This window comes from Primulina eburnea, unplaced genomic scaffold, assembly GCF_022965805.1.
Source record: "Primulina eburnea isolate SZY01 unplaced genomic scaffold, ASM2296580v1 ctg87_ERROPOS800000+, whole genome shotgun sequence".
NCBI classification, from domain to species: Eukaryota; Viridiplantae; Streptophyta; class Magnoliopsida; order Lamiales; family Gesneriaceae; genus Primulina; species Primulina eburnea.
In genome coordinates this window covers 110,719-135,847 of record NW_027331644.1, presented here as the reverse complement: position 1 = coordinate 135,847, position 25,129 = coordinate 110,719, and the positions used below count along the sequence as shown (strand labels likewise).

Genomic DNA, 25,129 nt, shown 5'->3' with positions numbered 1-25,129 from the left:
AGTCATCGTATTCATCACTTCTAAAATTCATGCATATACGTACATTTTCTTAAAACCAAGCATGCAACGTATTTTCCCGTATTTTCATTAAAATTCATATACATTTTAAACATGAAATTAAGGTTATCAGGACGCTATCAGGACTACTAACACGACCCCACGTGCAAAATTATCATTTTGCCCTTGAAAACCCTAGTTGACAATTTTACCTCTGGACCTCAAAATTTCGACCTGAATCCAACCACACTTATTAAAACACCTCAAAACATATTTATAATCATTTCCTAGATGTAAACTCGAGCCCATGCATTAATTTCTATAATTCGTTTTAAAACTTGGACCTGGGTCTTGGTACAATCCGAATTAACCTGAAACTCAACAAAACTTATCCAAAGCTAAACCATGACTTGAACCTACATGATCAGCCTTTAAACCACTTATTTTAGACCACCTAAGGCCCTCGAAAGTCCTCGACCAGCTGCTGGAATTTTCTGCACGTATCAAGAGTCAAACCTAATGCACCTAGCCTTCGACCTTCGACCCTAGCCCTTAAACCGATGCTTCCAGACCTTGGATGACCCCTATAGGACCATGACCCGACCCATGTGAACCTGACTAGACCAACCTAACCCACTTCTACAACCCTTTCGATCGGGATCACTCGAACTCGCCCAAAACTCGACCTAGCTTGTCATCAAGCTTCGATCCAAACCTAGCCCTTCTACGAGCTGACCATAGACCATTCCAAGCCTTGACAGACCCCACATGACTTGAACCAGCACCTGGAATGAGCAATGCACGCCTGTCATCTCCCTTTCACCTGATCTAGCCATTCAAACCCTAGAACCAAAAATATCACCATCGACCCTTATCCTTTTCCATCCAGATTTTATATCACCCTTGAACACCTTCGAAACCTGCGGTAAAATGCTCCCTAAAACTCAAAGATTTTGTAGCACTTCAACCATATCAAAAACGAGAGCATGCATCAAGGCATATAATATGCATATTTTCGTGTAAAAATCATGTAAATTCAATGCAAAATGATATATCTATGTAATACTATGAAAGAACCGTTCAATACACATATCACGATGCGATTGATGAGAAAAAAGAGATATAGGGCGTGCCTTTATGTATTTACGCTCGAAAACTCAGCAACAAATGCGTAGAACGGATACCGGAGGGACGGAAAAGAGTTTCTATGAAATTTTCTTGAGAAAACCTAGCAAGGCTGTTGCTGGAAAATCACAAGAAGCTGCTGGAATATTGAGAGGGGAGGCCCAAAATAAGAGGAGGGAAGATTAGGGTTTTGGGCCCTTAATTAAAATAATGAGGATGTGAAGGAGTCTAGGCCAAATATATATATATATATATATATATATATATATATATATATATATATATATATATATATATATATATATATATATATATATTAAAATAAGTCCATTAAGCCCAATAGCTTACTCGTAAAATATTTTTTTTAGGTATATTTTTAAAAATATTACCCGAACCCTCAAAAGGTCCTCTAGTTTTCTAAAAGTAGAATATTGGTTTAAAATACGGCTCGAGGCATAAAAGTACCTTAAAAGGCCCATTCTCGAAAATCCATCATATTTACATTATATATTAAATAGTTAAAAATAATTATTTAATAAAACATTTTGTCCTCAGTCTTCGTTCCTCGTTCGAGCATGAAATACTGCTAAAAGTCCTACATCATGCAATCTTAATGAACCAAGAAATAAAGCACATATTCATGACACAATCATGCATTTAATGTATTAAAAAAATTAAACGCACATTTTAACAAAACCCTATGTTTACATGCAGTCAGATTACGTTGTTCGAATTTCTAGACCTAACAATCCTCCCCCTAATATTGAATTTCGTCCTCGAAATTTAAAACGTACCGAATAACTCCGGATAGCGAATCCTCATCTCTGTATCAGTCTCCCACGTAGCCTCCTCGGAATGATTCAGCCACTTGACTTTGACCATCTGGATCACCTTGTTCCTGAGTCTCCTATCATGTATGTCCAATATCCGGGTAGGTCTTTCCTCGAAAGACAAGTTCGACATTAGCTGCAGAGGCTCGTAGTTCAGCGAAGGAACTCGGCATGTATTTCCGCAGCATCGAGACGTGGAACACGTTATGAACTCCCACCAGATTCGACGACAACGTAAATTTGTATGCTAGTGTCCCAACTCTTTCGAAGATCTCGAATGGTCTTATGAATCTAGGACTGAGTTTGTCCTTCTTACCAAATCTCATCTCACCCTTCATAAGTGCGACATTCACGAACACGTGATCACCCACTGCAAACTCTACATCTATGCGCCACTTATCTGCATAACTCTTCTGTCGGCTCTGTGCAGTCTTCATCCTATCTCGGATCTTGACCGCTAGCTTTGCAGTCTGTCTGACAATGACTGGACCCAACTCTGCTCTTTTCCCTACCTCATCCCATTAAATCGGCGAACTACACTTTCTCTCATAAAGCGACTCGTATGGAGCCATACCAATAGATGTCTGATAACTTTTGTTGTACGTGAACTCCACAAGAGGTAACTTTGGCTCTCAGATGCCTTGGAAGTCGATCACGCAAGCTCTAAGTAGGTCCTCCAAGATCTGAATCACCCTCTCAGACTGACCGTCGGTTTGAGAATGAAAGGTTGTACTGAATAGCAGCTTGGTACCCAATGCTTGATGTAGACTCTTCCATAATACAGATGTGAATCTCGGGTCCTTATCTGACACGATGGACACTGGAATCCTATGCAGTATGACTATCTCTCTGATATACAGATCTGCATATTGAGTCATGGTGTAAGTAATCTTGATCGGTAGAAAATGTGCCGACTTGGTAAGCCGATCAACTATCACCCAAATGATATTATACACTCCAATGGTCCTGGGTAGCCCTGACACAAAATCCATAGTGATGTTCTCTCATTTCCACTCGAGAATAGGGAGCGGTCTCAGATTTTCTGCAGGTCTCTGATGATCTGTCTTAACCCGATGACACATCAAACACTCAGACACGAAGATCAAAATATCTTGCTTCATGCCCGGCCACCAATACAAAGACTATAGATTCTTATACATCTCTGTACCCCCTGTGTGTATAAAGTATGGGGTGTTGTGGCTTCCCTAATAATGTCTGCTCTCAATGAATCATTGCTAGGAACACACAGTCGGTCGCGATATCTGACTATGCCATCCTCAACAGAATATAATCTCAGGCCCCTAGACTCATCCCTCTGTCTCCACTTCTGCAACTTCTTATCAGATGACTTCCCTACTCGAATCATATCTCTCAGCATCGACTGCAGTGTCTGGATAGAAATATTAGGAGCATCGCCATAGCATAAACTGCAAGCACAAATCTCTGGATCTCTTTCTGCAACAGTCTCTGTAAAGACAATTGTGTGATCACTGTATTCTTCATGCTCAGTGTGTCGTCTACCACATTATCCTTATCTGGATGGTAGCTAATGCCGCAGTCATAGTCCTTCAATAGCTCTAACCATCTCCGTGTCTCATATTCAGCTCTTTCTGTGTGTAGAAGTACTTCAAAATTTTGTGATCGGTGAAACACAAGCTCTGTCTGGTCTAGTACACACCATTGCATACATGAGGCTTCCGACAGCAGAAGCATAAGGAACCTTGTTCATATAAGCCCGGTCTTGCTCCGTCGAAGTTGATTGTGCTTTGGTTAGTTTAAAATGACAGGTTTAGCTCCATTAATTTTAAATCTGCTAATCACCTTTTTCACGTACTCTTCTTGAGAAAACTTCAAGATTACATTCACTCGGTCTCTTAAGATCCTTATTCCAAGGATTTGCTTTGCAGCACCCAAATCCTTCATAGCAAATTCTTTTGATAACTTTATCTTGAGTTTATCAATCTCTTCCAGATAAGCTCCTGCTATCAACATATCATCTACATATAGCAGTAGAATGATATAAGAATCATCAAACTTCTTCACGTAACAACAGTGATCAGCCTGACACCTCAGGAAACCATTATTACTCATGAATCCATCAAACCTCTTGTACCACTGTCATGGAGCTTGTTTGAGACTATACAAGCGCTTCTGAAGTTTGCACATCATTTTCTTTTTTCCCTCTACTTCAAAGCTCTGTGGCCGCTTCATATAAATTTATTCATCTAGGTCACCATGAAGAAAGGTCATCTTTACATCTAACTGCTCCAGATGTTAATCTTCTTTTACCACTAATCCGATTATAGTCATGATAGTGGTTAACTTAACAAAATCTCAGTCTAATCAATGCCTTAATTTTGTTAAAAACCTTTTACATCGAGTCTTGCCTTGTACCATTTGCTACCATCATGTTCTGATTTTAGTAGGTATACGCACTTGTTATGTAATGCATTTTTGTCTTACGAAAGTTCTGTCAACTCTACCTTCTGGTTGGATGACAATGAATTCATCTCATCTTTCATGGCTAACTCCAATTTGGTTGAATCATCATTTTTCATTTCCTCTCCATAGGTTTCTGGTTCACCTTTTTCTGTCAGCAAAATATAGTGAAGTGCAGGGGAGTATCTCTCAGGTGATCTAATTGTTCTCTAAGATCTTCTGAGTTCAATCACCGGAGTTTGTGGGTCATCATCTTGTGTAGTTGTTTCTTCATGTTCCCCATTACTGCCTTTTGATTCATTCACATGAATATCTATCAACAACACTTCATCAGTCTTCTTGACTTCAGGATATTAATCTTCGGCTCCGATATTTGACTTGTCCTTGTACAATACTTTCTCATTGAAGATTACATCTCTGCTCCGAATGATCTTCCGATTTTGGTCATCTCAAAACCGATAACCAAACTCATTATCACCATAACCAATAAAGAAACACTTCTTTGATTTGGATCAAGCTTTGTTCTGTTAGCCGAGTCAATATGAACATAGGATAAACATCCAAACACTTTCAAGAAAGAAATGTTTACTTCTTTGCCGCTCCATACATCTTCGTGTATTCTACAGTCAAGCGGTACCGAAGGTCCTCTTTTGATCAGATATTCTGCAATGTTAACATTATCAGCCCATATAGATTTCATAAATCCAGAATGCAGTCTCATGCTCCTAGCACGTTCATTCAGGGTCATGTTCATCATTTCAGCTACATCATTTTGTTGTGGTGTACCAGGAATTATTTTCTCCATCTTGATCCCGTTCTGTGCACAATATTTCTTGAGCACATCATCTTCATATTCACCACCATTATCAGATCGTGAGAACTTCACCTTTAAGTTGGTCTCTTTCTCATCCATGGATTTCTATCTCATCCATGGATTTCTACATTTTAAAAGCCTCATAAACATCATATTTATTTTTCAGAAATTAAACCCAAACTTTTCCGGCTTGAATCGTCGACAAACGTGACATAGTATCTTGAGCCTCCAAGATATGTCAAAAGAGACGGTCCCCAAACATCTATATGAACCAAATCCAACTTTACTGCTTTCGGTTCTCTACCGCCTTTTTAAAAGCTCACATTTTTCTGCTTTCCAAATATACAGCTTTCACATAGCTTGTGTTCAACGATCTTTAATTCCAGTAGCTTCTCGTTTGATACAAGCATTTTCGTTCCCTTCTCTCTTATATGCACAAGCCTACAATGCAATAGACTTGAATTAACTCCAGCATCCACGGCTGCTAATGTAGAAAGTCATATAAAGTATTTCAGTTTTCTTTCCTTGAACAACAGCCATGGTTACTTTGTTAACTTCCTAGGAACCATCACCAAAGGTCACATTATGGCCTACATCATCGAGCTATCCCACCGATATCAAATTACGTGTCAATTTTGGTACATGCCTAACTTTGTTGATTGTCTAGACAGATCCATTTGACATCTTCATCCGTACATCACCCATACCAACTAAAGGTTTTTCATCAGCAAGGAAAACTTAATTGTAATCTCCAACGATGTAATTATCAAATACATCACGATAACCAGTGGTATGAAACGAAGCTCTTGAGTCTATAACTCAAGAATCAATCGGGCTTTCCATGGATAGTAATAGAGCATCATGTACCTTTTCAGTAACAGCATTTGCATTATTCGTTGCTGATTTGTAGTTCTTTTTCAAGTGACCAGTTTATCCACAACTCCATCACTTCAAATTCTTTTCAAAAAGGTTTTTGTCTTTTCCATTTCTTGACTTGGATCTACCGCGTCATCTGTTAGATCTTATTTCGCCACTCATGCATCTTCCTCTGTTTCCGAGATTTAGAGCAGATCTCGATGATGTCCCTTCACCTGAAGCCATCTTGCGAACTTTTCCAGCAAGAATTTGATCTCTGACATCATTGAATTGTAGCTTTCTTCCAACAGAGTTGCTAACCGTGGCCCGTATTGGTTCCCAAGTATTTGAAAAAGACGCCAAAAGAATAAGTGCATGAATCTCATCATCAAAATTTATTTCATCCGATGTTAGCTGAGAAACAATCGTATTGAAGTCATTGATGTGTTTAGCCACCGAAGCACCTTCTCCCATTTTCAAGTTGAGAAACTTTTTCATGAGATGTACTTTGTTGTTTGTTGATGGCTTATTGTACATGTCCGATAAAATGGACATCATCTCTTATGTGGTTTGTGCCTCCATCATGTTATGTGCCACATTCTTCGTTAGAGTCAATCGTATCAGACCTAACATCTGTCGGTCAAGGAGCTCCCAGTTATCATCCTCCTTCTTCTCTGGCTTCTTTCCTGATAGAAGTTGATGCAAATTCTTGCTTTACAGATAATCTCTAATCTGTACCGCTAGAACGAAAAATATGTTCCGTCGAACTTGTTGATTCCCGGTCTCGATCCGTCATATCTGGCCGTCGCTTCTCTAGCCTTAGAAAAAAATCTAAAAATCTTTTTCTGACGTGAAAGATCAAACAAAGCTGCAACCATAAAGCATACTCAGAATTCTAACAAATTTTAATACAAGTCTCTGATACCAGTTGTTATTGATAACGTCGAAAGATAACGACCATAATGATAATATAGTACCAAAAATTGCGGAATAAAATAATCAACAAGAATACAAAGATTTACGTGGTTCACCCAATATAGGCTACGTCGACGGAGCTACTCTTTATTATAAGGATAAAATATTACAAGTGTATACAACATTCAATCTCTCATAATCTTAACCCCGAGTATAACCGATAAAATATTTTCTCTAATTCACACAAGAATAATACTCAATTTTTTTTCTTCTCACTTGAGTTGCTCTCTTTAACTTGAGATGCTTTTAACTATTGAATTATATGTCTAGCAAATGAGCTCTATATATAGCAAATTCTTCGAATGTGAATGTCTGATGTAAATTCAAACTTTGTTAGCCATCATTTGGACGATAGTGTGGACGTTCGCATTGGACGGAAATGTGAACATAAGAACGGTTTTTTTGTCTACAATTTTGGTCAAAATACACGTGTTCAAATCTTAATACTTTGATCCATCTAGGACTTCAGAAGAACCTGGTATCCAAAACTTTCCACAAATTTCACAATCCAAGAATCTCAGCCTTGTATTGACGGTCCTTTACGGCAAATTTTAAAAGTAAATATAGCAATCAATACTATATTTAAAGTCAAACCAAAGGAACCTAAATATGTTAAGCACATGGGATAGGGCCATGTAATTTAAACATAAAGATACAAAACAAAAACAAAACTCATATCAGATATCTTGGCGACTTGCATATAGGGCCATGTAATTTAAACATAAAGATACAAAACAAAAACAAAAACAAAACTCATATCAGATATCTTGGCGACTTGCATACACATTATGATAAACTATAACAATCTTTTGAAACCAGCAGTACTTGGATACCTTATTCTCGAGTACTAGCTTTTAGAGTTACATGACGTACGTTCAAACCAACAACAAAAATTTTGTTGCAAATTAAATACAGAGTGTACTCAAATCATGAAGAATTGGTCCGACACATTGGAAGATATGTCAGGTATACATAAAGCTCAATAAAAGAAATTAAAGATAATAAACTGATACCACTCCATCATCCATTCCCTGTAGCTAAAAATGTAAACTAGAGCTATAAATGGAGCATTCCAAGCATTTATCCATCGCCACATGGAAGATTTAAGTTCAGCTCTCATCAGTAACATTCCAAATATTCAAGAGATGAATACCCAAGTTACTCGAATTCAATGGAGGACTGATTAGACATAAGAAAAATTATATCCAAACTATATTCTAATAAATAATGTTTTAGCAGAAATATTTTAAGAGAGTGCAAAATTTTGAACAGTAAAAAGGAATAGAAAATATCAGCTATGACATCCAGCGTTAACATTCCAAGCTCTTTCAATTGAAATCCCTCAGTCTTTTCTTCAGCACGTCCATGGACTTTTTTCTGGCACTTTGCTTCGAGGCCCTGTTTGAAAGACTACCAAAAAGTCCATCAGGTGAATCCTTGTACTTCTCACAGATGGCAGCCACTTTTTTATAGTCAAGAGCATTGTAATTCTTTACCCGTATCACGGGATTCATAAAGTTTTCAGGCTGACTGCTCAAGAGAAGGTTTATCAATTGTCTGGCTTCTACCAAGCAACTTCTAAAGCTCCCATCTTTGTATATTTCATGTACGCCAGTTGAGTGAAACCTTTCATCCGCGAAAGATTCCAAAGCCTTCAAATCATTGTTAATGCTCATGACTGCATTAACACTAAATCTCTTCACACTATCACTGAGAAAAGCTCCAACGATAGAGTTAGATATATGTTCAAAGGCACCACTACCAACTTTGTACAAAGCATCCCGAGGTAAAATTTGTTGAGCGGTGGACAAAACAGTGTCAAGATAAATGACAACCTCATTTATGTACTCATTCGAATGCTGAGATGCATCATCGGAAGTCCAGTTCACATTTTCAGAAAGTGCCATAAATTCATCTAATTTAGAGTTAACTAAACTCAGCAGAGAAAGATAAGCAGCATCCCTTGAGGTTCGAAAAACAACCTTGGCCGTTAAACTACCTTGCGGTCTATCGATTGATCTGCTGGGAATTCCACATTGTTGTGCAGCATGCTGGATAAAATAATCGCAAGCCCTCTCTAAAACAGCCATATTAGCAGCAATCCCCATTGCCTGAGACACACCAATGCTGCCACCATGAATTGTGTTAAGTATGATTTCATTTAACACGTCAATCAAGAGCTTGTCCAGGTATTTCCGCACAAAATCAAAATAGTTCATTTCCACACCATAAGACAAGTAATTGACAGAATCCTTAATAAATGAACGAACAACGCGGCAACATTCAGGCACCATGGAGGAGAAAGGAGCAATATATGGGAAGGCCGGCATTATGTCTGAGGTTTGAAGATGGAATAACAGCACATTTACCTGGTAATCTGACTCCTTTTTCATCACCATCTGCTCATACGAGTCATTTGCAATGACATCAGTAATTTGTTGTCGGCACTCAGTTAAAAGAAGCTCGTGATATTTGTCACGACTACTGTTTAAAGTCTCGAGAATCTTGGCCACTTCATAACCATACTGCCTGAGGGTTGCACCGAAGAGGGTCACACAATCCTTTACCAGGAGGAGATGACTTGCAGTATCCATATGGGAAAACTGTTCTTCCAAGATTGATGTTACTTTAGCCACAGCAGTTTCCCACATTGTCTCAAGCTCTGTAGGTGAAAGTAACCCACCAGCAGTCCTTAAGACCCGGTCTTCAACGATAAAATAACCTGCAACAAGAGCCAAGAAGGTCCGATGGGATTCAAGGAACGGCTGGGTTGACGATATCTGTAAGTCTGAATTCAGCTGCAAAAAACGATTTTTGTGATAATATTCACGAAATTGATCTTGGATGCCAAGACAATTGTGAATGTGATAAGCTCGATAAAGAGGTGTCAGATCAAATTTTAGAACAGAATTCTCATTAATTTCTTCAACATCCAGTGTATAGGTGAAATCTCCTAAACCCAAACAACTCTGCTCCTCTGCTTTTCTTTGACGAGCCAGCATGTCCTCTTCCCTTTGCCGAGCAGATGCAGCATATCCAATAGCAGTTTGTCCAATATCCTTTGCAGCGCTCCTAATTTGTACTAGCCATTCATTAACTTCACTGCATACCCTCTTCTCAATGTGCGTCTTTAGTAAGGGTATCCTCTTAGCTATAAGCGACTGCAGTGCCTTCACAGGAATGTTTTGCAAATATTTCTCAATCAGATCAACAGCTTTTAAAGCCGGATAAAATCGACCCTCAGAAACATGATAATTACACTTCACACAAAGATCCAACACTTGAACACAGCTCTTCGACATCTTAATGGCTTCGGTAACATTCTTCTTGACTGAATAAGATTCGAGAAGCTCTTCAAGTTTCATAAGGAGCGCGCTACCAACCTCTTGTAACCTAAAGTTATCACTCGCCAGCTCACTTTTTAGCTCTTCTGCATCAACCAAGACACCGCGTAGCTCGTCAACCGCAAGAATGAAATCTTCATAGTGAAGCTTGCAAAGCTCCTCAATCTCCACTTCTTTCTTTTTCACTACATGCTTAAGCTGATGCAAAAGCGCTTCAGGTTTTCCTGTCTCAAAAGAAAGCCTAACCATAGGTCCCAAATCCTCCCCATTACTGATCATAGTCGCAAGAACAGAGTCCTCGCCTGTATCACCATTCTCAGTCACAGTTCTCCTCTTAGTTTTTGCATTCATGGTTGATATATCAAATGGAAATTCCTGTAGAAAAAGTAACATAAAATTCATGACACTTTAACAATTCAGTACCTCCAAACACTCGTACACCTAGTGAGTTTTGTTCATAAAATGGAAAATTCAAAAGCATACCAAAGGCAGGAAATGAACTAGTACACTGAACAAATAATTCCGCTTATGTAAAGCAAAACACAATCATGGTTATATAATTGGAAAATTGTTTCCTTTCTATATTTTATATCAAGACCAAAGGCAAAAAAGAAAATTAAAAAAAGGAACAAATAGCAATAACCCATCACAGAAAGAAATTGCCTTTTCGGGAATTTTGCAACCCCGTTATTAAGATCTATTCTTTCAAATCCTGACGAAATAAAAACCAAAATAGAAGCCAAAAAACAGAACACTGCAGGTAACGGGACTTCATTCCATGAATTTATGTTTCACATTTCATCGTCGCAAAAGTTGCACACCAGACAACGAAGATATGGGTGAAAAATGAGAAACAAAAACAGAAACTACACCAAAAAAAAAGAGTAGTAGAATACAAGTTTAAAAAAAAACACACGCGCACACAGAGAAATTACTCCATCTACCTGAAACAGAGAAGATCGACTCTGATCAGAGTCAAGAAATGAGCCCCAGAATTCTGATTTGTTGTTTCGATCGAATGTGAGCCCAAAATTCCGTTTCCCCGGTTCCGAGCATTGATGAATCTTTCTGGGTTTCTTCTCTTTCTTCGGGTCCGAGGATTTGCTAATTCTTTTCGATGATTTTTATGATTAATTACTAGCTGGAATTAATGAATTTCTTTGAATCAGATTTGTTTATTAATTATCTGTAAATTATATCATTATAATCAAAGCGGTCATCGTATAAAATTATAAATCAATTGGGAAAGTGAGCAGACATTCCCACTTAAGCCAAAGAGAGTCCAATTTTCTTTTCGAATTACTAAATTGTCTTTTATTATTCTTTTAATTCGTATTTTAATAACAAAATTGTCTTCAATAATGTTCATATCTAAATCAATAGCATATATAAAAGAAAATACGAAATCCGTGTTAGCGAAATGTAGAAATAACAAAATGTTTGAAGTAAGCTCGTAAAAGTAAAGTTGTACAATATGTGTATAGTAAATGTAAAACGAAACTAAATCGAGGTATGTAGCAAGTACAGTTTTTTAAACAGATTCGTCCCTTCCGGTATGTTGTTCGAGGATTTAACCGGACGTCTATTTTTCAGGATACAACGAGCAGACCAGAGGTGATGTAAGATCACTACGTTGGCGAACAAAAGAGTATCTAAACTTTATCAGCAGAACATAGAGCTGGAGCAGTTTTCGAAGGAATAAACAGGAGGTAGAAATGCAGGAGAAGTGGATGTTTGATGGTGTGTAATATGGCATTAACATATCTCCTATTTATATATATAAGCTCATCTATACCACTATATTTTTCCTATATGGGAAAAACCCATATTTATACATATAAACTCATCTATACCACTTTTTTTCCTATGTGAGATAAATACATCATCTCTTGATTTCCATTCACATAAGGAAAGCTCATTAACACACAACCCAATATATATTATATATATTTATAATCCAACAATCCACCACATGAATGGAAATTGAAAGTTATACGAAAGTCTTTTCTGATAAAGTTCAACAGTTGACTCTTACATAGGATAGATAGGTATTACCTTTTGAACCTTCCCTTGTGAAAGCATAATAATTCACTGGTTGACAGTAGACGTGATGTCTTTGAACTGTACATCCGTTTGTGTGAATTAAAATATACTTCACACATGACTCTTCTCGATACTCTTCAGTTCTCATGATTGTCTTCGTTTTGACTATGAACACATCACTAGTTCTGCAAGAGAGACTAGAATTGAGCATTGCAATTCCTTCGAAGTGGTCCCACTTTTCTCTCACATAAGTGATTTTATATTGTTTCTCATCAGAATCATTCAAAGTTGTAAGTTTATCTTCAACATTCATTATTTCATTATAGGAATGGACTATAGATCACCACTACAGTGATTCTCCAAATTAGTGCGATTAGGTTGTCTCATTGAACCTAGTTCTTGGGATCTCCAGTCAGCGTAGGTTGAGTTTTCTTTTGCACCAATTTATTCTATAGGCTTGAGATCCATTCTCCTTGACGATTTCGTAACTAACTCTCTATTCAATCATTTGGTTAGCAGAACTACTACATTATTGTTTGACTTTATATAGTCAACAGAAATAATTTCAGTTGAAAGTAGTTGTCTAATGGTATTGTGTCTACGACGTATGTGCCTAGACTTACTATTATACATATTATTTTGTACCCTTCCATCGCAGATTGGCTATCACAATGTATGCATATAACCGAAACATGTTTTTCTCATCCTGGAACATCTTCTAAGAATTGACGCAGTCATTCAGCCTCTTTAGCACACTTGTCAAGAGCTATAAACTTAGATTTCATCGTGGATCTGGCTATTACAGTCTGTTTAAAATATTTCTAAGCAATTGTTGCACATCCTAAAGTGAATACAAATCAACTTGTAGATTCTGAGTGTTTCATATCATATATCTAGTTTGCATCAATGTATACTTCAATAACAGCAGGATATATGGTATAGTGCAACCCATGATCACGAGTGTACCTTAAGTATCTTAGCAATCTGATAATTGCTTTCCAGAGTTCAACTCCTGGATTACTACTGAATTTTCTTACTGTATAGGCTATATCTGGTCTTGTACAACTCATTAAGTACATAAGACTACCAATGACTCGAGAATATTCTAACTGAGACATACTCTCACCTCGATTCTTTGATAAAGGTTGATTGGTATCTATTGAAGTTCTAGTCAATTCAGAGTCATCCTTATTGAATTTCTCAAAGATTTTGTCCACATAATATGACTGAATTAGAACTAGTCCTTCTGAAGTTCTATGAATTTTAATTCCAATGATCACATGAGTTCAACCCAAATTTTTCATGTCAACTTTTGATTTCAATAACTTCTTGGTAAATTTAATCATCTTATCATTACTAACAATGACAATCATGTCATCTACGTAAAGACATAAAATGACATCCATTTTCATTGTTCTTTATGTATACACATTTTTCACATTCACTGAATTTAAATCTACTTTCTATCATGGCTTTATCAATTTTTTTGTGACATTGATGCTTGTTTTAAGCCATATAGAGACTTCACCAGCCCAGTCGCAGGAAATCCCTCAGGTTGTTACATGTAATTTTATCTTCTAAATCTCCATTTGGAAATAGTGTCTTTACATCCATTTGGTGTACTTCAAGATTTCGTAAAGCGGCAATCGCAAGAATCACATGAATAGAGATTATTCTCGTTACAGGAGAATATGTGTCAAAGTAATCAAGTCATTCACATTGATGGTAACTTTGATTACCAATTTGGCTTTATAATTATATATGGTTCTATTTGATTTCATTTTGCGTTTGAAAACCCATTTGCAGCCTAGTGATTTTCTTCCCGAAAGAAGATTCACTAATTCTCATGTATGGTTTTATAAAATGGATTTCATTTCGGAATTGATAGGCTCTTTCCATAGAGGTCTCTCAGATGAACCAATTGTTCATTGTAGCTTTGAGGTTCACTTTTCATCATGAAATTGATGAAATCCGCATCAAAAGATTTCTCAGTTCTAGCTCTCTTACTACGTCTATGTTCAATATATTGGTTAAGCTTTTGTTCCTTTTCAATTGTCTCATATAATCTTTTAGCTCTTGTTCCTTTTCAATTGTCTCATATAATCTTTTGGATGAACTTGGTTCTTCCTTAGATTTGCATAGAAATATGTGTTCAAAGAAAAAGGCATTTCTAGTTGCCATTGTCGTATTCTTATGAATATCAGGTATTTGAGATTCATCTACAAGAAATCGATAAACGCTGCTGTTTTGAGCACATCAAATGAAAATGCAATCAACAGTTTTTGGTTTTATCTTTGTTTTCTTCGGAGTGGGTACTGCTACCTTGGCAAGACACCCCCACACTCGTAAGTATTAGTAGGAATGACTTCTAACTTTTCATAACTCGTATGGACTTTTATCTTGTTTTTTTCGGGGCACCTATTTAAAAGGTAATTTACTATTAGAACATCTCCCCCCCCCCCCCCCCCCCCCACATGTTATGTGGTAAATCAGAATTCAATAACAATGCATTCATCATTTCTTTCAAGGTATGATTTTTTCTCTCTGCAATGCCATTTTGCTGAGAAGAATAAAGAGCGGTTATTTGATGTTTGATACCGTATTGAGCACAAAGCTCAGCAAATAGTGATTCATATTCACTTCCACGGTCAATTCTTACACCTTAATTTTCTTGCTAAGTTGGTTTTCAACTTCACTCTTGTAGTTGAGAAATTTCTCAATTGCTTCCGCTTTACTTTTAATACGATAGACATAAAAAAAATTTGTGTTATCGTCAACAAAAATAATAAAGTATTTATTTCCACCACGTGTTTGCATACCTTTAAATCACATACATCACTGTGAATTAAATCAAGTAGGTCACTATTTCTTTCATTGTTCGAAGAGATGATCTCGTTAGTTTTGCCTCAACACAAGTTTCACATTTTTGTTGTTTATCAATTTGGAATGCAAAAATTCTTTTCATGTTAATTATTCTATGAATTGTATCATTATTAATGTGTCCAAATCTACCATGCCCCAAACAAGAAGACTCAAGCAAGTATGAAAAAGTATTAATTTTATTAATCACATGTTTAATAATCATTACATTGAGTTTGAACAAACCGTTGCTAACATAGCCTTTGCATACAAACATTCAACTTTTTGACAAAACAATCTTATCTGACTCAAAGACAATGCGGAAATCATGCTTGTTAAGAAGCGACCCGGACACCAAGTTCTTACGGATGTCGGACACATAAAACACATTGTTAAGAGTCAGCTATTTTCTAGAAGTCATCTTTAGAACAACCTTTCCTTGACCCTTGATCTCAGAAGTAGCGGAATTTCCCATGAATAGTTTTTTCTCATTCTCGGATTCTTCAAGAGTTGCAAACATCTCCTTGTCCGAGCAAACATGACGAGTGGCACCAGTGTCGATCCACCACCCTCTAGAGTTAGAACTCACCAGATTAACTTCTGATATTACAGCACATAGATTCATGTTCGAAACCTCCTGAGAAATGTTCTTTACCACATTCACCTCTTGGTTTCTCTTTGGTTTCTTACACTCAGAGGCCTTGTGACCCATACCATTACAGTTGTAGCATTTTCCAGATAACTTCTTTAAAAAGCCTCCTTTGGTTCCTAGGTTCATCTTTTTGTTGGAGGAAGAATATGTTATCTTTTTCGAGCTTTGACCATGCTCAACAAAATTTTCCTTGGCAGCAATTGGAGAAAATAATCGTCTTTCAGAACTCTTGTTGTCTTCCTCAATGCGAATTCGAACAATGAGTTCTTCAACATTCATCTCCTTCGCTTGTGTTTAAATTAATTTTTGAAATCCTTCCAATCTGGTGGTAGTTTCTCAACAACAGCAGCCACTTGGAAAGATTCGCTCAACATCATTCATTCAACGTGAATCTCGTGAAGAATCACTTGGATTTCTTGAACTTGACTGATAACCTACTTATAATCCACCATTTTAAAATCCAGAAAGCGATATATATGAAATCTTGGCCCCGACATCCTCAATTTTGTATTTTTTGTCAAGGGATTCCCATAGCTCTTTGGTTGTTTTCTTTTCGGAATACACATTGTAGAGCGAATCGACCAATCTATTCAGTACATAATTTAGGCATAGAAAATCAGAATAATTCCATGCCTCCAATGCACTTATGGATTCAACATCTCCCTCACCCTCTTTTAGTTTAGGAGCATCCTCAAATAGTAATCTAGCCAGGTTTAGTGTCGTCACATAAAACAGCATTTTCTGCTGCCACCTCTTGAAGTCCACACCAATGAACTTCTCGGGTTTTTCACCGTGACTTCCTTGTACAAAAACCTCAACAGCATGTGGGGGTAACATGAGGAATAAGTTGAGGTGGCACAGTAGGAACAACATGATCAGTTTCCTTTCATATGTTGGTTTGAATAGCCATATCGAAACAAACCACGTAATGAGTAAATATGTATTAAGATTGCATGTGAAATGTAAAAATAACAGAATGTTTGAAGCAAGCTCATAATAGTAAAGTTGTACAATATATGTTTAGTATATGTAAAAAAACCAAACCGAGGTCTGTAGCAATTGTAGTTTCCTTAAAACAGATTTGTCCCCTCCGATATGTGATTCGAGGATTTAAGCGGACGTCTGTTTCTCAGGATACAACGAGCAAACCAACAGTGATGTAGCACATATTACTACGCTGGCGAACAAAAGAGTACCTAAACTTTATCATCAGAACGTGGAGCAGGAGTAGTTTTCGAAAGAAGAAACAGGAAGCGGAAATGCATGAGAAGTGGATGTTTGTTGGTGTGTATTATGGCTTTGACATATTCCTTATTTATAAGCATATCTATATCACTTGATTTTACTTATGAGAGACAAACCCCTATTTATATATATAAGCTCGTTACCACTTTCTTTTTTCCTATGTGGGATAAACCCACAATCTCTTGATTTTCATTCACATAAGGAAAGCTCATTAACACACAACCCACTATATATATATATATATATATATATATATATATATATATATATATATATATATATATATATATATATATATATATATAATCCAACAATTCGAACTTGTGTATATATTTATATTTGTTGAAAATATAATATTAAAATGTGTATGTTGAATGTTGAATGTTGAATGTTGAAAATTAGGTAAAATTAGGTGTTGAATATTGAAAATTAGTGTGTGATGATGTATGTAATGAGGTAATTTATTTTGGAATATTTGTATATGAAACTCTATAAATAGAGCACTCATTTGTGAAGGAAATAACAATTGAGTTGAGAGAAAAATATTATAAAGTGTGTAGTTTGGTAAATTTTGAGTGTTTGAGATTTTTACTTTTTACCATAAATTTTTACTTTTTCACAACACGTTATCAGCACGAAGCTCTAAAAGTCCTATATACTTTTCCAAGCTCCAAACAGAAGAAAAAGGTAACAAAAGTAATTATATTTATTTTACTGTTATTTATTTATTGTGTATTTATTTAATATACAATATAATGTTATTATTAGAAATAATAAAATAAATTTTTCATAAACTTGTTATAAATCCTGGGAGGATGTTAAGACGACATCCCACACTCCCGGCAAGGGATACGACAAGTATAAAAGCCTATAAGGTTTTTAAACAAAATAAATTATGACAGTCGTTATAATATTATGATATGATATATATAATTATTTAAACATGTCTAATATTATATATACCATATTATTACCATAAAATTATACAAATACATACATTTATTCTTTTATTCACCAACGGTCATAAACGGTAACAAAACGGCTAGTTTTTGCCCTATAAATATGATCTCTCAAACTCATTCAATCACTCCAACTTTCTTCTCTTCTCTAAAAATTATTCATCATCAAATTTTTCGAAGAAAAAAAGAAGATGGCTTTCGCAAGGTTATTTTTAATTATTTTAGTTATCATACTCACGAGTCTTGTATTTATCGGAGAATATCCTCCTCGTGTGTTTTCTTTATTTTTACGAATACTTGTACTTGTTGTTTATCCATTACTTTGTATTGCAATATTCATTAACTAATAAAATGCATCGTGATTTTTAGTACCACCATGGCAAACTTGACAAAGCTCGAATTCATCGCTCTTGACATTACTGGGAAAAATTATATGCCATGGACTCTAGATGTAGAAATGCATCTTGAGTCATTGGGTCTAAGCGAGACCATTAAAGAAAATGGCATATGCACGTCACAAGAAAAGGCAAGAGCCATAATATTTTTACGTCGACATCTCGACGATGGATTGAAATGTGAATATCTGACTGAAAAAAATCCCATGGTTTTATGGAAGGAATTAAAAGAGAGATTTGAACATATAAGGGAAGTTATACTTCCGACCGCCCGGGATGAATGGAATACGTTGAGATTCCAAGACTTTAAAAAAGTCAGTGATTACAATTCGGCGATGTATAGAATAATCTCGCAATTGAAATTTTGTGGCCATGAGATTACTGAATCTGAGATGCTTGAAAAAACATTTTCCACATTTCATGCATCAAATATTACTCTACAGCAACAATATAGAGTACGTGGATTTGCCAGATATTCTGAACTCATCGCCTGTCTTCTTGTGGCGGAAAAGAACAACGAGCTTCTAGTGAGAAATCATCAGTCCCGACCCACTGGATCAACAGCATTTCCCGAAGTAAATGCTGTAAATAAAAATGAATTTAAACCTCGGAACCAAAATCAAATTCAAAGACAAGATTTTGGTCGAGGTCGAGGTCGTGGACGTGGACGTGGACGTGGATTTGGCCGTGGTCGTGGTCGAGGCCGTGGTTTTGAAAATAATAGAGATAGTTATTTTTATAACTCATCTCAAAAGAGCGTCCCAAACCATCCACAGAAAAGGCATCATGAGAATACAAGTGTTAATGAGAATCACTCAAAAAGATATGAAAGTTCTTGTTACAGATGTGGTACTCCAGGACATTGGTCCAAAGTTTGTCGAGCCCCTGAGCACCTTTGTAAACTTTATAAAGAATCATTAAAGGGGAAAGAAAAGGAGGCCAACTTCACTGAACGCAGTGACCGTTTGAGTGATTCAACTCATCTTGATGCTGGTGATTTTATGAATGATTTCTCTGGAAATGATCAACATGTTGGTGGGATAGAAATGAACAATTTTGATGCTGCAGATTTTCTCAATGATTTTTCTGAAAATGAACAATATAGTGGTAAAATATAAATGTACAATAATTTGTTTTTCATGTATTCATAGAATAATGTTTTATTGTATAATTATGATATGTGTTATATTTAAATATATATTGCCAGTAATTTATTTCATTGCATATTTTTTTGAAGTTCAAATATGGAAAATGCTATGAGCAAAACTGAAGTTTGCATACCCGATAGTGGTACAACGCACACTATCCTCCGAGATAAAAGATATTTCTTGGAACTAAAACCAACAAAAACAACGGTGAATACAATATCAGGTCCTGTAGACTTGATTAAAGGATGTGGTAAAGCACAATTTTTGTTACCTAATGGTACAAAATTTTTGATCAATGATGCTTTATATTCACCACAATCGAAAAGAAATTTGTTGAGTTTTAATGATATATATTCCCATGGGTATGATACTCAAACAATGAATGAAGGGAATGAGAAATATATGTGTCTTATCACATATAAATCAGGAAAGAAATATGTGATTGAAAAACTACCAATGCTCCCTACTGGATTGCATTATACACATATAAGTCCCATTGAATCAAACATGGTAGTTGATAATTCTTCGATATTAACCAATTGGCATGATCGATTGGGACATCCTGGTTCAACAATGATGCGAAGAATTATAGAAAATACACATGGTCATCCGTTGAAAGACCAGAAGATCTTTCAGAATAATAAGTTTCAATGTAAAGCTTGTTCTCTCGGAAAACTTATTATAAGACTATCACCAGGCAAAATCCAAACTGAATCACCAATGTTTCTTGAACGTATTCAGGGTGATATTTGTGGACCAATCCATCCACCATGTGGACCATTCAGATACTTTATGGTATTGATTGATGCCTCCAGCAGATGGTCACATGTATGTTTATTATCAACTCGAAATGTTGCATTTGCAAGATTACTTGCTCAAATAATAAAATTGAGAAATCAATTTCCCGATTATACAATCAAGAAAATTAGACTTGATAATGCTGGTGAATTTACTTCCCAGACTTTCAATGATTATTGTATGTCTATGGGAATCATTGTTGAGCATCCTGTTGCTCATGTACATACACAGAATGGATTGGCTGAATCATTGATTAAACGTCTGCAAATGATTGCTAGACCAATGATTATGAAAACAAAACTCCCTATTTCTATATGGGGACATGCAATTTTACATGCCGCTGCATTAATTCGCATCAGACCAAGTGCATATCATAAATACTCCCCAATACAGCTTGCATTTGGTAAAGAACCAGACATTTCTCATCTGAGAATTTTTGGATGTATGGTGTATGTGCCTATTGCACCACCGCAACGAAAGAAAATGGGACCTCAAAGAAAGGTTGGAATTTATATCGGTTATGATAGTCCATCAATCATTCGATATCTTGAACCTCAGACAGGAGACGTGTTCACAGCACGTTTTGCTGATTGTCATTTTAATGAGGAAATCTTCCCAATGTTAGGGGGAGAACAGAAACATACCGAAAAGGAAATTACGTGGTATGTATCATCATTGTTACATATGGATCCAAGAACAAAACAATGTGAAAAGGATGTACAGCAGATTGTGCACTTGCAAAGAATAGCAAATCAAATACCAGATGCATTTGCAGACACAAAAGGGGTAACTAAATCATATATACATGCTGCAAATGCCCCTGCTCGAATTGAAATTCCAAAGAAACAAATGGAAGATACTCATGATGTCATTAAACGCCTGAAGCGTGGAAGGCCAGTCGGTTCCAAGGATAAAAATCCTCGAAAAAGAAAATTCATAGAGAAACACGATGATCACAAAATAAAGAATGATGTTTCTGAAGAAACACATGATGATCACAAAATAGAGAATGGTGTTCCTGAAGAAACACATGATGATGAAAATATTCTGTCAGAACTACAAACTGACGAGAATCATGAAATCTCTATCAATTACATTAATACTGGAAAAATATGGAACCGAAAAGATATAGAAGAAATTGATGATATATTTTCTTATAATGTGGCAATCGACATCATAAATGATAACGAAGAACATGAACCAAAATCTTTTGGTGAATGTAAAAATCGACAGGATTGGATAAAATGGAAAGATGCCATCCAGGTTGAATTGGATTCGCTAAATAAACGTAATGTTTTTGGACCTATAGTCCTTACACCTGAAGGTGTAAAACCTGTTGGATACAAATGGGTTTTTATTCGAAAGCGAAATGAGAAAAATGAAATAGTAAGATATAAAGCTCGACTTGTTGCACAAGGTTTTTCTCAAAGGCCTGGAATTGATTATGAAGAAACGTATTCTCCTGTGATGGATGCAATTACGTTTCGGTATTTGATTAGCTTGGCGGTATCTGAAAATTTAGAAATGCGTCTTATGGATGTTGTTACAGCTTACTTATATGGATCACTTGATAGTAATATATATATGAAAATCCCTGAAGGATTTAAGATGCCTGAAGCACAAAGTTCAAAACCCAGAGAATGTTATTCTGTGAAATTACAAAGATCATTATATGGGTTAAAGCAATCTGGCCGAATGTGGTATAATCGGCTAAGTGATCACTTGATGAAGAAGGGATATGTAAATAATTCAATATGCCCTTGTGTTTTCATTAAGAAAACAACATCCGGATGCGTAATTATTGCTGTATATGTTGACGATTTAAACATCATTGGAACGAGTAAGGAAATTCAAGAAGTTGTGTCATACTTGAAGGAAGAATTTGAAATGAAGGATCTTGGAAAAACCAAGTATTGTCTGGGTTTGTAAATTGAACAAAAAGAATGTGGAATGTTTGTTCACCAGACAAATTATACAGAAAAGATCCTTAAACGTTTTAATATGGATAAATCAAATCCTTTAAGTACTCCAATGGTTGTTAGATCATTAAACATAGAAAAGGATCCATTCCGTCCATGTGAAGATGATGAAGATATTCTTGGTCCAGAAGTACCATATCTAAGTGCCATCGGTGCCCTTATGTACCTTACAAATTGTACAAGGCCTGATATATCTTTTGCCGTGAATCTGTTGGCAAGATTTAGCACATATCCAACAAAGAGACACTGGAACGGAATTAAACATATATTCCGTTATCTACGAGGAACGACAGACTTGGGACTTTTGTATTCAAAAGATGCTAATCCAAGTATAATCGGTTATGCTGATGCTGGATACTTATCTGATCCACACAAGGCACGTTCCCAAACTGGATATGTATTTACTCGTGGAGGCACTGCAATTTCTTGGCGCTCACAGAAACAAACACTAGTAACAACTTCATCAAATCATGCCGAGATTATTGCACTACATGAAGCAAGCCGTGAATGTGTGTGGTTAAAATCAATGACCCAACATATCCAAATTTCATGCGGATTATCATTCGATGAGAAGCCTGTGATACTATATGAAGATAATGCTGCATGTGTTGCTCAAATGAAAGAAGGATACATAAAAAGCGACAGAACTAAACATATTCCTCCTAAGTTCTTCGCATTCACCAAGGAGCTTGAGAAGAATAAATGTATTGATGTTCGTCACATTCGATCAAGTGAAAACTCATCAGATCTCTTCACAAAGGCACTTCCTACGTCAATATTCAGAAAGCACATATATAATATTGGGATGCGCAATCTACGAAATTTGTGAAGAATTGTTCATGTCAACATCAGGGGGAGTTTACGTGACTGCACTCTTTTTCCCTTACTATGGTTTTTATCCCAATGGGTTTTTCCAAGTAAGGTTTTTAACGAGGCAGTATAAAAACACGTAATGAAGACAATCATTATGATCATCATCACAAGGGGGAGTGTTGAAAATATAATATTAAAATGTGTATGTTGAATGTTGAATGTTGAATGTTGAAAATTAGGTAAAATTAGGTGTTGAATATTGAAAATTAGTGTGTGATGATGTATGTAATGAGGTAATTTATTTTGGAATATTTGTATATGAAACTCTATAAATAGAGCACTCATTTGTGAAGGAAATAACAATTGAGTTGAGAGAAAAATATTATAAAGTGTGTAGTTTGGTAAATTTTGAGTGTTTGAGATTTTTACTTTTTACCATAAATTTTTACTTTTTCACAACAATATTGTTTTAATACAAACTTGCTTAAAATTAAATCTGATAATTCCATAGTTACGCTATTGTCTGCACCACATCAAGGGAATCCGAGAAAATTGCACACATTGACCATAGAATATCGAATTATATATGCATATTCGTTAAATTATATTTGGCATACCCAAGTATACGTATAATGTAATATAGAAATAGTAAAGAAGGTGTATTCGTTATAGAGATTTATTGATTTTATTTTAAAATAATAGATTTTTTTGAAGTTTAGTAGATTTCTACTGAATTTTGTAGAATCTCATAAATTTCTAAAGATTTTCACATGTAGATTTATTTTATATGACTTTTATTGAAATTTGTAAACTTTTTCATAGAAACTGTATTTGTAATTTATAATTATGATTTTTTAAATTTCTTTGAACTAATAGTTGAACATGAATAACTTTTATTTATTTAAAATATTTTTACCTATCAATATAAATATTTTTACTTATTGATTTAATTTACGAATGACGATAAATAAGTCATTACTAACTTTATTGCTATTAAATTTTATGCATTCAAATAAATTCAACATATTTATTTAATTTAATTAATATTTTAAAAAAATACGTAACAATAATTTTCAGTATTAATAAATAATAAAAATTAAAATAATTTTATCATCTTAAGTAAATTTTTCTATAAAAATATATCAATTTGTTTTTCACAATGTGTCTAACAACAAAATAAACAAGACAATTATTTGTATCTAGAAATAGAGAATAATGAGCATGTTAAAATTCTGCAATTAGTATAATTTTATAAAATATTAATATATTTAATTTATTATAATTATCATTATATATATATGTGTGTGTATTCATAAATTTTTAAAATTATATTAATGTATCTCTGAATCACACACACGTGTTAAACATACATACATACATATAATATATACATACATACATATAATATATATATATATATATATATATATATATATATATATATATATATATGAATTTTGTGTTATAATTAAAATTAAGATGAAGATCATTAAACATCAAAAGTTTTATAATAATTATTTAGAAAAATTACTTATTAAAATAATTATTATTATTTTCAATTTATGGGCCAATAAAATATATATTTTTGTTATGCATTGTAGTAAATTTTTATAAACATAATTTTAAATTTCGTGAGATTTTGTGACCGGAACTCGAAAAATAAAATAAACGATGTTAATAATTTCGATTTTAAACTATCATTAGTAATAAAAAATTATATTTTAAAAAATTCCAAAAAAATATAAATGAAGGAAAAAAAATTGAATGAATTAATGTTTGTACTGATATTATTTTTAATATAAATGAAAGTGAGTATGCGATTTTGAGAGATTTAATTCCCAATTAAATGTCCATCCAAA

The 25,129-nt window shown here is 35.1% G+C and overlaps 2 protein-coding genes across 2 annotated transcripts; both read right to left on the bottom strand.

Annotated features, from left to right (window-relative positions):
* Nucleotides 1-3,323: 3,323 nt before the first annotated feature.
* LOC140822493 (uncharacterized) lies at nucleotides 3,324-5,304 on the bottom strand. Its single transcript, XM_073183260.1, has 4 exons — nucleotides 4,848-5,304; nucleotides 4,436-4,542; nucleotides 3,774-4,013; nucleotides 3,324-3,614 (listed from the first exon to the last, which is right to left on the bottom strand). The coding sequence occupies exons 1-4, from the start codon at nucleotides 5,302-5,304 to the stop codon at nucleotides 3,324-3,326; spliced, it is 1,095 nt and encodes a 364-aa protein (XP_073039361.1).
* A 2,877-nt stretch (nucleotides 5,305-8,181) lies between these two features.
* LOC140822500 (exocyst complex component SEC15A-like) lies at nucleotides 8,182-11,594 on the bottom strand. The gene is made up of 2 exons (XM_073183269.1): nucleotides 11,324-11,594; nucleotides 8,182-10,754 (listed from the first exon to the last, which is right to left on the bottom strand). Exon 2 carries the CDS (start codon nucleotides 10,728-10,730, stop codon nucleotides 8,364-8,366), a length of 2,367 nt encoding a protein of 788 aa, XP_073039370.1. The 5' UTR covers nucleotides 10,731-10,754; nucleotides 11,324-11,594; the 3' UTR covers nucleotides 8,182-8,363.
* Nucleotides 11,595-25,129: the final 13,535 nt, after the last annotated feature.